This window comes from Alosa alosa, chromosome 9 (genome assembly GCF_017589495.1).
Source record: "Alosa alosa isolate M-15738 ecotype Scorff River chromosome 9, AALO_Geno_1.1, whole genome shotgun sequence".
NCBI lineage: Eukaryota > Metazoa > Chordata > Actinopteri > Clupeiformes > Clupeidae > Alosa > Alosa alosa.
Window position 1 is genome coordinate 21,536,142 of NC_063197.1, and position 17,980 is coordinate 21,554,121.

The 17,980-nt window shown below is 45.1% G+C and overlaps 2 protein-coding genes across 2 annotated transcripts in view; both read left to right on the forward strand.

Annotated features, from left to right (window-relative positions):
- The window catches only part of obscna (obscurin, cytoskeletal calmodulin and titin-interacting RhoGEF a), a 48,112-nt gene extending 38,715 nt beyond the window's left edge, over window positions 1-9,397 (forward strand). Inside the window, exons 67-76 of the mRNA XM_048252885.1 lie at window positions 676-2,443; window positions 2,761-2,922; window positions 3,065-3,187; window positions 3,641-3,814; window positions 4,770-4,875; window positions 5,284-5,523; window positions 5,904-6,127; window positions 6,650-6,746; window positions 7,062-7,211; window positions 8,417-9,397. Coding sequence (XP_048108842.1) covers window positions 676-2,443; window positions 2,761-2,922; window positions 3,065-3,187; window positions 3,641-3,814; window positions 4,770-4,875; window positions 5,284-5,523; window positions 5,904-6,127; window positions 6,650-6,746; window positions 7,062-7,211; window positions 8,417-8,600 — 3,228 coding nt within the window. The 3' untranslated portion in view covers window positions 8,601-9,397. The remainder of the gene's footprint in view (window positions 1-675; window positions 2,444-2,760; window positions 2,923-3,064; window positions 3,188-3,640; window positions 3,815-4,769; window positions 4,876-5,283; window positions 5,524-5,903; window positions 6,128-6,649; window positions 6,747-7,061; window positions 7,212-8,416) is intronic.
- Window positions 9,398-9,666: 269 nt separating this feature from the next.
- Window positions 9,667-15,350, forward strand: dmap1 (DNA methyltransferase 1 associated protein 1). The gene is made up of 11 exons (XM_048253749.1): window positions 9,667-9,765; window positions 10,338-10,448; window positions 10,588-10,679; window positions 10,970-11,168; window positions 11,431-11,589; window positions 11,824-11,991; window positions 12,918-13,103; window positions 13,340-13,411; window positions 14,158-14,230; window positions 14,482-14,765; window positions 15,080-15,350. Exons 2-11 carry the CDS (start codon window positions 10,356-10,358, stop codon window positions 15,137-15,139), a joined length of 1,386 nt encoding a protein of 461 aa, XP_048109706.1. The 5' UTR covers window positions 9,667-9,765; window positions 10,338-10,355; the 3' UTR covers window positions 15,140-15,350.
- The last annotated feature ends 2,630 nt before the right edge of the window (window positions 15,351-17,980 follow it).

Below are 17,980 nucleotides of genomic sequence, written 5' to 3' on the forward strand. Positions count from 1 at the left end.
ATGCTAACAGTTCGCTAGCTTGTAAACAAATCCATGTGCTTTATCATTACCTTTTCACACAGTTTGAAATAGCATAATGTGCAATTTCTCCAGCAGAGGGGGAAATCCTGCCAAGTTTCCCTTTAAGTTAAGTTAAGTTATACTTTATTAGTCCTGTAGGAAATGTGTTCTTTCGATTTTACCCATCCATGGGTAGTGTACGAACATACATACACACACTTGGAGCAGTGAGTTCATTAGAAGCACACCCCCACACTAAGAGCACACATACTGTACACACATGGAGCAGTGGGCAGTCCTTAATCCGGTGCTCAGGGAGCATACAGGGAGATATGTCTGTTTTACCACCACATGCTACCATATTAATCTACACCCAAAAGTGTGAAAATCTTAAAGGAATTTTGTTGTTGTTTTGAACTGCATGTTGTTGCTTTGCTTGTGTAATTTATATTTCTGAGATAAAACTATAAATTAAATCTAAAATAATTGTCCAATAGAAGTTGACTATAATGCCAAGATCATATTTTATCAATGTGTATGTGTATGTGTATGTGTATGTGTATGTGTATGTGTAATATACTGTACAGCAGTAGTCCTTCTTCAAACTCATTTCCCAGTTGTTGTTTGTGTAGTGGTGTCTAATGCAGTCTGCTGGTGTCCACTGTGTTGCTGCAGCGCTCGCTCACATGCCTGGGTTCCGTCCTTACCCTGAGGCCCATGGTGGACCTGCTGGACGCTCCTCCGGAGGAGGTGTCGGTCACGGCGCCGCGCGAGCCCCAGGAGCCCAGCAGCACCTCCCAGAGCAGCGGCTCCTCCTCCGAGTACGACGAGGCCGACGCCTGGGAGTGTTTCCAGCACTTCAGCCCCGAGGACGAGGACTGGGACGAGGACGAAGACGAGGAGGACGAGGAGGAGTTGGAGGAGGAGGAGCTGGAGGAGGAAGGGGAGTACGACCCCCACGCACAGGTTCCAGAGAGGGGCCGGACGCTGGCGGAGCTGGGCCGAGCCAGGCTGGACGACGAGGAGGAGTTGATTTTGGAGAGGCGGAGCGGCCAGCGGGGGGCACTGGTGTTCCCCACGGGTAAACCCGGGGATCAGCCACAGCAGCGCAGCAGCAGCCCGTCGCTGTACCTGTCGGAGGGGGACGAGAGCTCAGTGGGCAGCGAGAGCCGCGCAGCGATCATCCCGCGCGGCCGCCTCATCCGCAGCACCTTCTACAACAGCTCGCAGCAGCTCTCGCCCATGTCGGCACGGCACATGCTGCTGCGCGACAAGCAGCACGCCGCGCGCAAGCAGGAGCGCGGCCGCAAGCCTCTCCGCTCCAGCCTGTCGGGGCGCCTCAACGAGCCGCTCATCGAGTACGTGGAGGACGCGCCCGAGGCGGGCGTAGGAGGCGCCGGGGAAGGGGGCGTGCGCGGTCAGAGGAGGGGCTCGGTGCATTCGGCCATGCTCAAGTCCTGCTCGTTCGACAGCGGCGTCAGCCTCACGCACCCGCTCCCGTACCAACGCAGGAGCCGCTCCCTGGACGAGTCCACCAGGAGGTCGCGGGCCTCCGCTGAGCTTCGGGAGCCGGGTGAGGAAGAGGAGGAGGAAGAGGAGGACACGGCGTTCAGCCATAAGGATGACTTTACTGACGAGGAGGCGCATCAGAGTGTATCACCACAGCCAGTACAGGTCAGCGACGCGAGGAGGAGACAGAGTGTGGTGGCTAAAGTGAAGCCCAGAACGCAAAGGGCGGGTGAGGAGGAGGTTGCGGAGGAGGATAGCACTGTGGACAGCCAGCCCCAGGCTCCTGAGAGGACACGAGAGGCGTCCAGGCCTCTGGCCGGTGGGGAGAACTTGAGCAGCTCCCAGGCTTCTCTCGCGGAGTCTTACGAACCAGGCTCTGGAGTCTCCAGCAGAACAGGCTCCTTGGACGACTTCTCCCCTGGTCGCCTGGCCGCTCCCAGGAGACGGCTGTCCTCCTCTGGGATGACCTCACCTTCGTCTTTCCTGCATGGCTCCGATGAGGAGGAGGAAGAGCAGGAGGAAGCTCGCAAGCCCCCTACACCCCCGAGCCGGAGATACGGATCAAGGCTCAGCCTGCAAGTCGAGAGGGGCGACCTCTCCCTGAAGCGCAGTCCCTCACGACTCTCTGACCAGGTGCCTACGACCATCCCGGGCAGCGGCGAGGTCCTCCAGAGGCACGCCTCTGCCCCGGCCCTGGAGGTCAAGCCACCCAGCGGCAAGTCCCCTAAGATCGGCCTCATGAAGCTGTTCCGTCGGCAGTCCTGGACGGGCCACTCGTCCTCCCAGCCGGAGGGAGTGGACAGGAAGCAGAAGGAAGCGGAGCAGGCCGTGCCCAAAAGCCCCATGCTCACGCTGAAGAAGAAGATGAGGGCCTCGGCCTCCAGTCTCACCAAGCTGTTCACCAGACAGTCCAGCAAAGAGGAGAAGAAAGGCGGTGAGCTATTAACTGCTTAAAACCTTTAAAGGTGTAGGTTTTTGAACGTTCTAAGTTCCGAAACAATTAAAGGTTCTAAAATTCTATGTTGAATTCAATGAACCCAGATATTCTTTAAAACGTTCATTTCCCAACATTCCCGTCACACCGGTGTGACGGTACTCCTTTAAGGGTTAATGCCAACCATAACAATAACCATAACTATAACAATAACAATGTATCTAACAAAAAATCTCCAGTATGGATAAATGGTCTTTTATTGCATTTATTAGTGGAAATGTCAGAGTGAAGTGACCTTAAGTGCTGTGGTCTTTTAGGGCCCATTTACAAAGGTCCTCCCCCAGTGGCTCCAGAGAAGAAGCAGAAGGCCCACACTCGCTCTGCACCTGCGCTGACCGCCTCCGCCCCAAGCAGCCCTCAGAAGAAAGCCGCCAAGCTCTTAAAGTCCATTAAAGTGCCCACCTTCAAGAAAAGCAAAGGTGATGAAAAATATACTCTGTGAAATAAGTTGAATCCTTCACTTAACAGGTGGGAAATATGAACACTGAATTATATGAGGCCAGATAGGGTATGAAGGCAGCCTCACGGTCTGTTTCCACACCATGCCTTTGTGTTCCCCAGAGGTGGCAGTCCGCCCAGCAAGGCCAGATGTGCACCAGCTGGCAGGAGGTGGCGTGTTGCTGGTGTGGAGACCTGTCAAGTCCAGCGAGACCTTCACCTACTGCCTACAGTACAGCACTGCAGGTAAGCACACGCTCACTTATTGCCTACAGTACAGCACTACAGGTGAGCACATCTCCACCTACTGCCTAGAGTACATTACTGCAGGTAAGCAGACCTTCATCTACTGCCTACAGTACAACACTGCAGGTAGACTGAGATCCAAGGTCTTCAGCAAAGTCGTGCTGGTACTACTTATTGTTCAGCACAACTGGTACACACCTAAGATGAGATCTGCTAGTATTTTAGTACAGAAAAGCAGAAAAGCCAGTAGTATCAGTCATACACGGATCACACAGTTAACACAATTAGTGTACTGAGAAATGGTGATTGTAAGATGGTTGTAAAAATGCACAGATAGTGCATGTTCAGAGCTTGTGGTGAAAGATGCACAGACACTGATTCTGTTTGTGACCAGATGAGGTAGTAGTAAAACAATACACTGATACTCTTTCGGCCTGTGTCATGCCATCACAGGTGGCGTTGTGGAGTGGAAGCTGTTGGCAGAGGACGTGACTGACAGCTGCTACACCGTCACCACCTTGCCCAAGGGTCCGGGCTATGTGTTCAGAGTCGGCTGCGTCACTAAAACAGGAGCCGGACCCTTTAGTGATCCCACAATCCTGGCCTTCATGGTGGTCCAACATGAAGGCAAGACCTGGACTTCAAACAAAAAAAAGAGCTACCTAAGCCGTAAAATATATTAACAATGACATTGAAAAGAAAAGATGAGGATTAGTTTACCATTTTAAAAGTGTATGCAGTGTGTACTAGCAAACATTACTGCAGCTAACTGAAAATTACTTTGAACACATGTACATATCTGTGGCGGTGGTAGTGTAGTGGTTAAGGAGCTGGACTAGTGTGCAGTAGCCTGAAAGTTGTCGGTTCAATTCCCGGCTTCCACCGTTGTGCCCTTGAGCAAGGCACTTAACCCCAAGTTGCTCTGGGGACAATGTGATCCCTTGTAATATAGCTGACATATGTAAGTCACTTTGGTCAAGAAGTGTCTGCTAAATGTAATGTAAAACATGTAATGTGGATGCTACTGTTGCAGTAATCATAGCAGTAGTTGACAAACATGAGGAAATTAAAGAAGAGAATTCAAGGCAGTAGTTGAGTTCAAAGGTGAAGTGTCTCTGTAAGATCTTCAGCCAATAGAACATTACATTATCCTGCTCTGAATGCTCATAATACAAACACCAGGTTTTATAAGTTAAACACCAGGTTTTTTAAAAGGTAAGAGTATCAATGCAACTGCCTAAGCTGCCTGACTTGTCACATGCTAGATGGAAGCTAATGTGCTAGGTTTGGAAGTTGTAGAAATCTGTGGGAGGAGATACTGTTCAGAAGTTTAAGGAAAGCCTAAAATAACAAGCCCAAATACTAAGAAGAAAGGGGTGAGTTGGCTTTTCAAGCCAGCTTAACACAATGAAGTAATAAGAGTGAAAAGAATTGGCAGTAAGCTGACGCAAGGAAAATCCTCCTTAAGTGAAAGTCATCTAACTGTGGCGTAAAACTAATCTTTTAAAGTGGCATTAAGCTTGAATACAATGAATCCCGCATGACGGGTGCTTAATTCTCCCTAATTCTCCTTCTTCTCCAGACTCCCACATTCCTCTCATTCAAAAGGAATCGCTCAGATCAAAGGTCATTGTATCAGGGGCCCAGGGGGCCCACAAGATTTACTCTTTCCTCTCTGAGATCAACAGGTACCAAACTAAGTCTGTTTGTGATTTATTGGAATATTAGGACATCACATTTCCACACATTATTGACACCCCTAGTGGCATATTTCAGTGTAATGCCATTCGGTTCAATTCATCATATTTATTGAGATAGTAGCATAGTAATTTAGTATTATCATGTTGCATCAGGTTTTTTTTGTTTCAGCCTTACAGTATATCAAAATCATAACATTGAAACCGTGACAATTGATTCCCAGGTCTATATTAATTTGTGGTTCAGTCTCCTTTGTCAGGTCCAGTTAGGTTTTTGTGAAAATGGGTTGTGTCAGTGAGTTACAGTAGCCCAGTGTTCATGTGGGGTAGCTTCACTGTGGTGGCTTGGTGTGATAATTAGTGTGGAGTATTAAAGAGTGCTGGTGTCTCCTCCAATAGGGGTCGCTTCAGTGTGGTCGCCCAGTGCCGTGAGGAGCAGAGCCAGCAGCACCTGGCGGCCAAGATCACGCCCTACCGGGCCGAGCAGCGGCAGCTGGTCCTACGGGAGTACCAGCTTCTCAAGAGGCTCAACCACCCACACCTTGTGCAGCTGCATTCGGCCATCATCAGCCCCGACTACCTGGTGCTCCTGGAGGAGCTGTGTGCCGGACGGGAGCTCCTCTACAACCTGGCTGAGAGGCAAGTGACGCCGCAAAGCTGCGATGCAACAGGATAGCAGGCGGCTCCGGAGCATATCTGGCATAGATCCGATTTGGCTCAAATGTGTCTCAGATCTGGCCCAGGTCTGGCCTAGATTTGACCCAGGTCTGGCATGGATCCAAAAAAAAAAAAGGATCTTTTTTTAGAGTCAGCTGCTATCTTGGGCGCTGTGCGTCACTAACACTCCTCCAAATGTCAAAGCATGTTGTGCAGATGTCACACTGTCTGGCCTGCCTGCATTAGAGGGACCAGGCCAGCAGTCTCCATTGACATTTACTGAGACTGAAGGGTCAATGACCTATAAATATGAGTCTTTCTATTCCTTAAGGTCCATTGTAATTACGTCTGCTGTGCTTCAGGGATGCCTATGCAGAGATGGATGTAAGTGAGTTACTGGTGCAGATCCTGAGTGCTGTGGACTACCTGCACAGCCGCCGCATGATGCACCTAGACCTCAAGTCGGACAATATGCTGGTGACGGACGGCAATGTGGTGAAGATTGTGGACTTGGGCTCGGCGCAGCTCTACACGCCGGGCCAGGCTGTCAACGTGGAACACCTCAAAGAGCTGACGGAGAGCAAGGGTGAGGAAAGTCATGTGACACACACACACCACACACGTCCGATCTGGCCAGAGAGATCCTCTCTCAGAGGTTTCATCAGTCTTTTATCCAAAGGTTTGTTATAAAACACATTTTGTACTCTGACAAAGAATATGATATACAGTTAGTCTCTAAGTGTCTCATGAATACTAGCCTACCTAGTACTTATAATATTCTTACAAAATGACTCAAAGTCTCTACATGACTCAAACTGGGACAATGTAGTCAGATATGCTAACTTTATTTCCACTGAATGTCTGTATGTCTGTCTATCTGTATGCATGTATCTATGTATGTATGTGTATAGACTTATATGTACTGTATAGATACAGAAATGCTTGTCTATACAGTATATGAGTGTGTGTGTGAGTGTATGAGTGAGTGTATGCAATTTCCAAATGTACTGCATTGAGAAATGGATCTACAAAATGTGAAATCCAGAGGATGACAACATATCATCAGTTTTTAAGGATACATTTTATCCAACTGTTATGTTTTTGTCAGTTTACATTGTCCTTCCCAAAGCTCCTGAAATCTTGGAAGGCCAAGGAGTTGGACCTGAAACAGATATCTGGGCGATTGGCGTATTGGCTTTTATCATGTGAGTATGTCTTGAATCTGAATTTACCACTTCAGAGGTTAATCCTTTCCTGTCAACATAGTGCCATATTGACAATCATTTGACTTTTTTGAGAATTGCAATATCTTAAGCTGTCATATTTGGTAATAAAACACATAGATGCCATAAACACCTGGCTAAGAACACTGGAATGATGTCATGGGAGCAAGTAAACCGTCCGTGTTCCACAATGGCTCCACACTGGCACGCTGTGGCCATGACAGCATAGCAGCAACACTTCATCTTAGTCAGAAAAGCACCACATCATCTTATGGTGTTCCCATATAATGTGCTCAGGCTCAGCGCAGACAGCCCGTTTCATGCCGACCTGAACTGGGAAAGGGATCGCAACATCAAGAAGGGCAAGATCCAGTTTGGCCGCTGCTACCCAGGCCTGTCGGAAGGAGCCATCAACTTCATGAAGAGCACGCTCAACAACAAAGCCTGGTGAGCAAACACACACACACACGCAAGCATGTATACATGCACACACACACACACACACACACACACACACACACACACACACACACTTCTGTTGAGTCATGTTAATTCCACAGGCCCGGTCTTTCTCACACACATCCATGAGCAGGCTCCATGTGTCTGTATTTGGTGAGTGTGCACATCTCAACTAGCAGTTCCAGATGTGCAAACTGGCTACAGTAGGGGGTATTAATTACAATAGCTATCAGCATACATTAACATCATGGGGGTAATAGACATGTTGAATACAAAACCCAAATACTGAGAGTGTTGTTATACCAAACAGTTTCTTCAGTAAAATAGTGATAGAATGTATGAATCCCTTTAAAAAATAAATATTGGACTTATGGGTTTGCTACTTAAAGCCACATAAATTTCATGAATGAAATGCCATTCCTTGTGGGATAGCTCAAAGAGAGATTTAGGGAAAACATTTAATACAGTAGTTGGATTTTATTAATTGTTTTCATTGATGTGGTGGTATACTGAGAAATCTTTTTTAATCAGGGCAGACTTACTGTCGCTCTTCCTGAAAAGAGTGGTGTTGCACATTCCTGTGAGTATAATACAGGATTTACTGAAATACTCAATCATTTTGAAAGTAACATTATTTATAAGCCAATACATTTCTACGTCTGGGCGTATAATGGCCATGTGTAAATAATGGGCTACATAAAAAAAAACTGTTGTCACAAAGATGAAAGTGGTTTGAATCCTGCCAAAGTGCATCATGCTTATTGTCAGACCTTTTCCACATTTTATTTCACCAGGCACAGCAATGGTTGTATATCATGTTCATTGCACACTATAGCTTGGCACTGTTGTTTTGTTGATCTTGGTGCCAGAAGGCGCAGGGCCCTGAGTGTCTGCTGCTGGCTTTTCATGTGTCTCGGCACAACAAACGTGTTTTCAGCATTGTGTTCCTGTTGCTCAATGCTGCATGGGGTCATGGGATCAATCCCCACACATACTGATGAGGAAATAAATCTGTCTGTCTGTCTGTCTGTCTGTCTGTCTGTATGTGTGTCTGTATATCTATCCAACCATCCACCCAGAATGTATATCAGCACTGTATTGGAAGTTGGTTAGGATGAAAGTATCTTAAAAGTGTGCAATAAATAAATACATAAATAAATAAATGGCTGTGGCTGCTGCCTGCATGTCTGCAGGGGGAGACCCTCGGCTGGGGAGTGCCTCCAGAACCCCTGGATCCGTGGGGACGCCCGTGCCGCGGCCAGACCCAGAGACTCCATGGTCTGCTTCTCCACTGACAAACTGCAGGCCTTCCTCCAGGAGCGTGAGGTCAAGCGAGACCATATCCGAACCAAGGCTAAGGTCCCGCTTCTGCAGTAGGGGACTTCTGGAGGGAGGGGGCCCTGAACTGTCAACAGGGGAACTGCTTTAAAATGTGAAAATGTGAATCTATTTGTGAGATCTTTGAATGAGATATTGTGAGAAATTTTGTTTTTTAATGCTGCTGTCATTCTAACATGGACTTTCTAGCATGTTATGAAGAAGTGCTGTATAATTGTGTTTAACATGAAAAGGGTTTTAGTAGCCTATGAGACATTTGTCAACAATAGTGTGCAAAAAGTCTAAATTTAATTTATGGTATACAAACAGCATACTTGTCACTTTATGAACTGCTATGTTTATAGCTAGTAAACAACTTTGTTTTTGTTTACATGGAAGTGACATGGAGAGTAACTGAAAATGTGTGATTTAAAGAGGCCATTGGAACAGGGTTTTGTTTATTTAAAATGAATACTTTTAATAGATTGACCTTTTTGCATAGGTTTGTAAATTCTTTGGTTAGTTTGAACCTAGAATCTCAGTTTATCTTACCATAAGAAAACAGTGTATTGCAGTTTTTTGTCAATGTTTTTCAAACACAAGGTTAATATTTGAAATAAGCTTAATTCTGGCTCATGTGTATTTATACATTTCCTTTGTGATATCAGGGATACGCTTACAATAATAGGACATCAGTGCATGGAGGCAAGTCATTTTTGGCTGTTGCATTAACTTCTTTTCAGTCTGCTGCCTATAAGATTCTGTCTTTGTGGGTTTTGGGAATGTTCAGAATGTATTGTTTAGCTTGCACTGGTTCTGTGCCTTAAAACTGCAAATAAAGACTTGTTTGACAATTAGGAGCCATTGAATAATGTTATTGTTAAGCACTACAGGAGGTGGTTGCAATTTTTCATAACTACAGATAATACCCAACATATTATGGATGAAGAGATTGGATGGTAGGCTATCTAATAAAATCAAGTCCATGAATAATATGCTAGGAACATTTCACTAATAGGCCCATACCAGCCTTATCAAAATCCTCAAAAGTTTCGCTGTAATGATACGCCACGCCACTAGATGGCGATGAGCTAAGTTCAATGCACTATTTAAAACCAAAGAAATACTCAACTGGCTTGCATTGTATCAATGAAGAGTGCAGTAAACTAGCTAAGCTAATCAAATCTGGACAGATAAACTACACAAGAAGCAATTAAGTGGACAGGTAAATTGAATTTTCAGCAGAAGTGTAATTTCACCATACAAATGGACGTGTAAATCTGATAACTACAGTGCATGTGTTTTCCCGTGAATCCCGCGCAGCTAGGAGTCAGCTAACTTAGCTTTGCGAGTTAGCTAACGCAGTTGTAACGTTAGTCCTGTAACGTTATTGTTTTGTTCTGTGTATTCGATTGCCTAATATCCCAGTTGCGACTTACGAGAAACACGTTAGAACTGTATTGTTATAATATTCAGAACGGTGACTAATATCTACATGCCAGAAATCCCATTCTGTAGCCCATTAGCTAACATGTCCGTTAACTACAACGTTACCTTAACACACGTCGATAGCTAGCCATCGCTAGCTACTTATTTTGACGTCGTAGTGTCTGCTTTGCTTTACCTTGGCAAGGTAATTGACCTTAGGTTGCTAGCTATGTGTTATGGGCTTGCTGGTGCGCTGTGGCCCAGTCTTCGTCCTATTCCTAGAGCACGCACGCAGAAATTGTGTGTAGCGGTATCTCGATACTGTACTGTCATTTAGCGTGTCAAATGTAAAACCTTGTTTGTCTGTAGTGTCGGTAAAGTTACATCATGGCCGGTGCTGATGTGAGAGACATCTTGGAGCTGGCAGGTGGAGACGATGCTGGACCCATCAGTAAAAAAGACATCATCAACTCTGACAAGGTAAGAGGGAAGAAAAGCTGTCTGTGCCGGAGTGACATGTTTTCTGTCTACACTCTTATCTGGGGACCAGCCCTGTTATTTCTGAAATTGTGCTTATGGGCATTTTCAGTTCTTGATTTGTGTCCTCTGCCTGATATAGAAAAAAGTGAAGAAAACGACAGAGACGCTAACATTCAAACGGCCAGAGGGCATGCACAGAGAGGTTTATGCTCTCCTCTATTCAGACAAAAAGTAAGTACTAAATCTTTGCTATCATTGCTTTAATGCAGTGTTCATAATTGCTAATTAACTTGTTGCTTTTTCCTATATATATAGGCTATATCAACAGTGCATTGTGAAATGGGAAAACTCTGGTAGATCAATTTGTAAAGCCTATAAGAACACCAGTGTCAGTTGGGTTATCACTTATCAGCCAGCACACACCCCGATGTTCCAAATGTCAATCCTGTTGGTGCTTGGACAACAGTGTCTGATAACAGAATGAAAGTAAATGTAGAGAATGTCGTTTGTTTGTATTCAAGTAGAGACGCTCCGCCGCTGCTGCCCAGTGACACTACTCAGGGATACCGCACTGTGAAAGCCAAGCTGGGCTGCAAGAAGGTACGGCCCTGGAAATGGATGCCCTTCGCCAACCCAGCCAGGCGGGACGGAGCCATATTCCACCACTGGAGACGAGTGGCGGAAGAGGGCAAGGACTATCCCTTTGCCCGTTTCAACAAGGTAAGAGATGCATCAGAGCCAGTGAGAATCAGTGGGTATCACCTGTGTGCCCACTTATATAACATTAAAAGAACTGGACCAATGCACCTCATATTCTTATACAAGGCAGAGAGGGTCACTATATCTTGGTCCTGACATGATCATCTGGATCCAGCTCAGAATGTAAATGAAGGGATTTGGCTTCACTTTGCTTTTATTTTGCTGGACAGGGGCGAGAGTCCGCAGTCAACTGACTGCTCTCTCTTTTTTGTGTGTGTTTTAGGCAGTACAGGTGCCTGTGTACTCTGAACAAGAATATCAGATGTATCTGCATGACGACGGCTGGACTAAGACAGAGACGGATCACCTGTTCGACCTGTGTAAACGCTTCGACCTGCGCTTCATCGTCATCCATGACCGCTATGACCATCAACAGTACAGGGTAAGACCATACCCATCGCTCCCAGCTGTAACATATGTAGTTTTTTTTTTTTTTTTTTTTTTTTTTTTTTTTCATTTTGCTCTAGATTTGAACCTTCAAAAGTTTCAGACCATGTATGGATTTAGGTTGATTTTTACGGACTCACTTACTTAAAGAAGGAAACCACATCATATATATATATATATATATATATATATAGTGTTTTTCTCATCTTTGCTGTGACTCGTCCAACAGAAACGCTCTGTGGAGGACCTGAAGGAGCGCTACTATACCATCTGTGGCAAGCTCACTAAAGTACGCGCTGCTACGGGGACAGAGCCTAAAATCTATATTTTCGATGCGGGACATGAGCGGCGAAGGAAAGAGCAGCTGGAGAGACTTTTTAACCGTACCCCAGAGCAGGTGAGACACCCACACACACACACACACACACACACACACACACACTCACTCACATGTACATATATGCCATCGCTATTACTACCCAAAGCTTTCGATGGATTTTGCAATATGTGCTTTGAGTGTACATTAACAGCGTGAATGAGAGGTCTTTGTGAATGTCATGGATGCAAGTGGTCCTGCTTTGCTGCTGGTACACCTGTAGGTGGCAGCAACTCATAAGCTACACAGCTGTATATCAGGAGTGGGGTTATTTTTAATTTTTATTTTTTTGTCTATTGTTTTTCTTTGATATGTTACTTTAATTCCCCCTGCAAATCTATATTTGTATATTTATAATTCAAGTAAGTAGTATTTACAGGGTTCCCACGAGTCATGGAATTTCCCAAATATCATGGAATTTTGGAAAGTCTGTTCCAGACATAGAAAGTCAGGGACTTTTATCATTTTGCGGATAAAGTCATGGAATATCAGGGAATTCTGTTGTAGCAGTTTAAAATGTACTTGCCAAAATATATTTCCACTCAGACTTGGTGTATATCTGGTTATTAGCTTTACTTCTTGCTTGAGTAGTTGTGGTTAGCCCAACTTTGTTTATTCAATACCAATTTATTCATCTACAAAAAAGTAAAGATTTCTGAACGCTACGTGACTGTTCTATAATCTGTATGAAGGTTATATTGTACCCTTTATTATATAGTAGGTCATGGAAATTAAGATTTTTTGTCAGGGAAAAGTCATTGAATTTTACATTTCACTTAAGAGTGGGAACCCTGTATTTAAGAAGTACCAGTATATGGAGTTTGAATTAACTAATAGATTTTGATGATTTGAGACATCTCTAAAAAATGCTTATTTACAGCCACCAGAGTTTTTTTAGATGCTCTGATGGAACCATATCATGTTACTTCTCCACTGCCCTCCTGCAGGTGGCAGAAGAAGAGTATCTTGTCCAGGAGCTGCGGAAGATTGAGACGAGGAAGAAGGAGCGTGAGAAGAAGGCCCAGGACCTGCAGAAGCTCATCACAGCGGCTGACACCAACACAGAGATGCGCCGTGCTGAGCGCAAAGCCACCAAGAAGAAGCTACCGCAGAAACGCGAGACAGAGAAACCGGTACCTCACCCAGCACCACACACAAGCTGTTACATTTTGGAAAGCTATAAAATCCCATTTTCTGTGAAATGAAATTCAGTCAAATTCCTTACAATTTTGTCTAAATTATGCTTGTATCATATTTCATCCTTTTAATCTCTCAGCAGTGGGAGGCTGACTTTTTTTACTCTGTGTATGTCATCTCTCTCACTCTCTCTTTCTCTGTGTCCTGTCTCTCTCTCTCTCTGTCATGACAGGCTGTTCCTGAAACAGCTGGCATCAAGTTCCCAGACTTCAAATCAGCTGGAGTCACGCTTCGCAGCCAGAGGGTAAGACACACACTCTCACACACACACACACACACACTACCTATCACTGCTCCATCACCCCTCACTCTCTTTAGACATTGCTTTTGTCCTGCAACATAGCCCCAGTCAAGCCCAGACTACACTAACCTCACCAGCTTCTTGAGTGTGCCGTGAGTGTGTGTGTGTGTGTGCGTGCGTGCAGCCCTTTTCTGTAATTAGCACCCGTGAGATGTATGTGTGCGGCTGCAAAGTAATAGTGGCTCACTGTGGGATTCATCTTAAAGAGTGATGAGGGGTGCTAGCTCTCTATGCAAAAGACATTAAAGCGCCCGCAGAAGTGTATTACTCACATCTCCCGGGCGATCTGTTTGCCAGGCTCCAGTGGATAAACACATTTTGATCGGCCCCCCTCCGCAGTGCATTTCATAGGTATTAAGTGCGTGAGGGATGGGGCCTCTCTTTGGCCATCACTCTCACACTCCTTTCCAGTCGGTAGCCACTGGAGATTTGAGATGGGATCGCTCCAGATGGAGTAGCGCCACCACCGAGGAGTCTATGACCAGAGGCTCTCCTGTTTTCTTAAGAGTATAGACTTGAGACTAAAGCAGACTTTAGGCCATTTGCGCCAATGTTCTACTTTATTTGCTCTCTGCTATTTGCACTTGGTCAAAATGTGTAATTTCCTTTTGCAGTGTTAAGAAGTCTGTCTAGTAGATGTAAACTCTTATTTGTGCTGTGCTGATTGTTTGCTTTTGTGTGTGTCTCAGATGAAGCTCCCTAGCTCTGTTGGCCAGAAGAAGATCAAAGCCATTGAGCAGATTCTCACAGAACAGGGCGTTGGTGAGTTCTATGAATATATGCAGATACACATGTACAAACTATTATGCTGCAGTAATACACAAACACTCACTCGGGCGTCACACTGCTGATGTAATGTTAAACTCTGCCAGTACCTGTCCTTAACTATTATTCATTGTACAAAGACTCTCATTACAAATATGCCCTTTTCTATAGAGCAATTTCAAACAAGGAGCAAGAAGTTACTCTTGAAATAAAAAAAACGTCAAATTCCCGTCTTCCTTCCGTCACAGATCTGAACCCAATGCCCACGGAGGAGATTGTGCAGATGTTCAATGAGCTGCGCAGCGACCTGGTGCTGCTGTACGAGCTCAAGCAGGCGCACAGCAACTGCGAGTATGAGCAGCAGATGCTGCGCCACCGCTACGAGGCCCTGCTCAAGGCCGGCGGGGCCGTCCCTCCGCAGGGCGAGGGCCTGGGCATCGAAAGTCAGAGTTGGCCGTCTGCTGATGACATCAAGACGGAGGCCAAGGAGCAGATCATCGATGTGGTGGGGGCCCCACTCACTCCGAACTCGGTGAGTAGAAGGAAAAAAACCCAAGATGCTTTTTTTTTTTTTCTGTTTTTAATAAAACACAAGAACTCTCCAAGAATTTGTATGCATTTCCATGCTGGATGCAAGACTCCGGTAGGCTTGACTGTATATTTCCTTTTGATTGACAGAGGAATGTGATTGTGTAGAATAGGCTCAAGAAACTATGTACAATAAATACCTTCCAGAGTTCACTGAACAATAAAGGTTTTGCATTGATGCATAACAGCTCAAATAGTATGTTTTAATTATTTTACAGCTGTGTAGTGCTTTTAACGTGTCCATGTCCTGTTTTGCAGCGGAAACGACGGGAATCGGCCTCCAGTTCCTCATCCATCAAGAAGGTGAAGAAGCCCTGATGCGGACGATGTGTTTTAATCAGATGGACATATTGCACTGAGGGGGGAGCAGAGGGCATGTTTCCAGGATTTGCCCGCAGCAGAGGGGGCCATGTGGAGGGAGGAGGGACCGGCAGGAGGATAGAGGAGGAGGGGGGTGGATTATTTCATAGGGCTAGTCATCCATCAAGCGCCCCAGGAAGAGCCAAAGCGGACGGCGCTCTCGCTAGACACCCCCAATCCAACTATTCTTTCTCCACCGCCCCGCCTCCCTTCTTCTGCATCCACCGGACTCGACTCAAGCGTCACCGTGACACAGACCACCGCTGACATTCCATTCCATTACCACTTCCCCCGCCTCTGTCCCACCACGGGCCAGCCTGGCCGTGCCGAGGCCAGATGAACTGTAAATTGGCAGCCAGGGCTAATGGATACCTGCAACAGTACTGGCCTGTCTGTGCAAAATTAAGCATTGAGAGGGGAAGGGGAAGCCAGATTCATCCTGCTTTCCTACTCTGAGGGAATTGTGGGTACTATGTTTTTTTTTTTTTGTCTTCTCTAGTCACTGGTATGTCCAGACCTCAATCTAATAAACTGTGTTGTGAATGTCCTGCTTTGACATGGGGGGCAAAGCAAGGCATCTCTTGTTTATGGTTTCACTCTTTGCCCTCTATGTGCAGTGCTCTGATTGTTACAGAGCAGATAGGTGGTTGATGCTGTGACACCTGCTTCAAAAAGGCAACCACATTCTCCCTGCTCTACAGTGGCCTCTGAAAAAAAATAATAAATGTTGTGCTTTTGTATTTTGCTTTTTTCTCAACTTGGTGTATAGTTTATTTCTATCATTTGTGTGTGTGTGTGTGTGTAAGCAAGAAAGAGAATCGGAGAGAACCCTCAATTTTTAACTTAGTTGTATTTTTATAGAAAGGCTCAAAGGAAACTGGATGAATTCGATCTGATTTTATGGTTTGCTAGTGAGTCACACAAAGTAAACCAATTGTGGCCTGTTTTAAGTGCTGACCCTGATGTAGATGTGGAAGTGTTAAACCACTGCATGGTCAGGTCAGTGACCGCATTCTGTTAAGACGGGTAATGTGGTGTGGTGTGCTAGGTAGGCCCAGGGATTGACTGAAACCTTAATCCAGGCAGAGAATGTGACCCCAATCTCAAACTGTTCACGTCATCATCTGGACTACATCATCAACATTTGCCCCATATGGTCATCTCTGGGGTGGATTACAAAAGTAAAAAATCTGAATTTCTGGTCCAATTTGGCTCTTGGTAAATAGTCCATCAATTTGCACTGATTCGAGGTAGCCTAGCATTAAAAATTATGTAGAATGTAGAGAGAACTTCTGTTTCTGTCTGAACAGAGGGGCAGCGATCTGTGGTAATTAGGCTACCCATTTACCCCAGACAGTTTGATAGGCTTAGCGTCTTTTTGACCCCTCTGAAGGATCACTCAAGGTGCATGTAGGCTTACAGACAACAACATGAACACGGCCTCAACTCCCACTTCGTGTTGACAGCCCTCCGATGCATCGCGGGTGTGTGTGTGCCCCAAACTTGCGACGTCGGGGTGTGGCAAGTTGTCCTCTTGTCAGTTTCTGAACTGTTAAGCAGGCCTAGCATTGGCTACTAAACACTATTTTCATAAAACTCAATTCCACTTGATAGCCCAGTGGACATTTGATGTCAATTCATTATCAATATGATTTCAACATTGATGTCAACATTTTGTCAAGAATGAAAATGTTATGAAAAGTTAATGTGTGTCTGTAGATGGCATTTTGATATCATTTAAATGTCAAGCTTTGTTGTCATTTGATGTCAATTCAGAATACGCTTGACATCAAAAATATTTAGCTCTGTTGAGGTCATTTTGCTGCTATTTTGATATCATTCAATGTCAATTCAACACCAATATGACCTTAAACATTGATGTCAAAATCACATTAAAAATAGATTTAAACTGAAAATGAAGTTGACGACAATTTATTTTAAAAACTAGATGTACAAAATATGACCACCGCTCAGTCCTGCACATTCTCTCAACAAAAAATAAATCACGCTTGTGAATTTGTCTCCATCTCTTACTACATCCCCTACCCTTGTAACTTTTGTGTGAGCGTGTGCATAGAATGTGTTTGTTTTTTGGCTCCCTTGTGAGTGTGTGCATGCGTGTGCCTGCTGCCTGCATGTGTGTATGATTTTGTGTGTGTGAGTGTGTTTATGTGTGTCTGCGTGCGTGTTTGTGTGTGTGCCATACCTGTCAACACCTCCGTTTTTCCCGGGTTCTCCCGTATTTCAATGTCATCACCCGGCCTCCCGTTTTGTTATTTCTCCCGGAAAACTCCCGTAATTTGCATGGCCTTCAAACTTCATTTTAGAATCATTGATCCATTCATTTTTTCTATTAGTCTGACATCTTCCAGGTTGCCAGATTATGTATGAAATACACCCTACACATATACAATCACTTACTTTCAATGTCAACCGTTTTGTCATAGGGTTAAAACCTGGCAACCCAAAACCCAAATAAGGCAGCGGGTGCTGACAGCGCAGTGCGCAGCTTGAATCTCTTAAGCAAGCGGGCTAGTTGAACGGTCTACTCCAGAACTAGCTGTTGTGAAGTTGTTGGGAATTTAATTGATTAACACATCACATAAACTGTTATTGAGTGTTGTTGATACACTGAACTTGTGTCCTCGGAACCAAAATCAGACAGCAAGCAGCTTTGGAGTTTTAAGTAGTGGATAGGCCTACAGAACTGGCATGCATAAGGTAATGGTAAGGTAAAAGCAACTACCGAAATGCAGTGTTGAAACACGTGTATGAAACATGTTAAATATGCAAACGCTG

Coding starts and splice junctions, on each gene's coding strand:
- dmap1 (XM_048253749.1), top strand. CDS start 10,356: ATGGCCGGTGCTGATGTGAGAGACATCTTGGAGCTGGCAGGTGGAGAC. Junction 11,590..11,823: donor ATGACCATCAACAGTACAGG/GTAAGACCATAC, acceptor CTCGTCCAACAG/AAACGCTCTGTGGAGGACCT. Junction 13,412..14,157: donor TCACGCTTCGCAGCCAGAGG/GTAAGACACACA, acceptor TGTGTGTCTCAG/ATGAAGCTCCCTAGCTCTGT.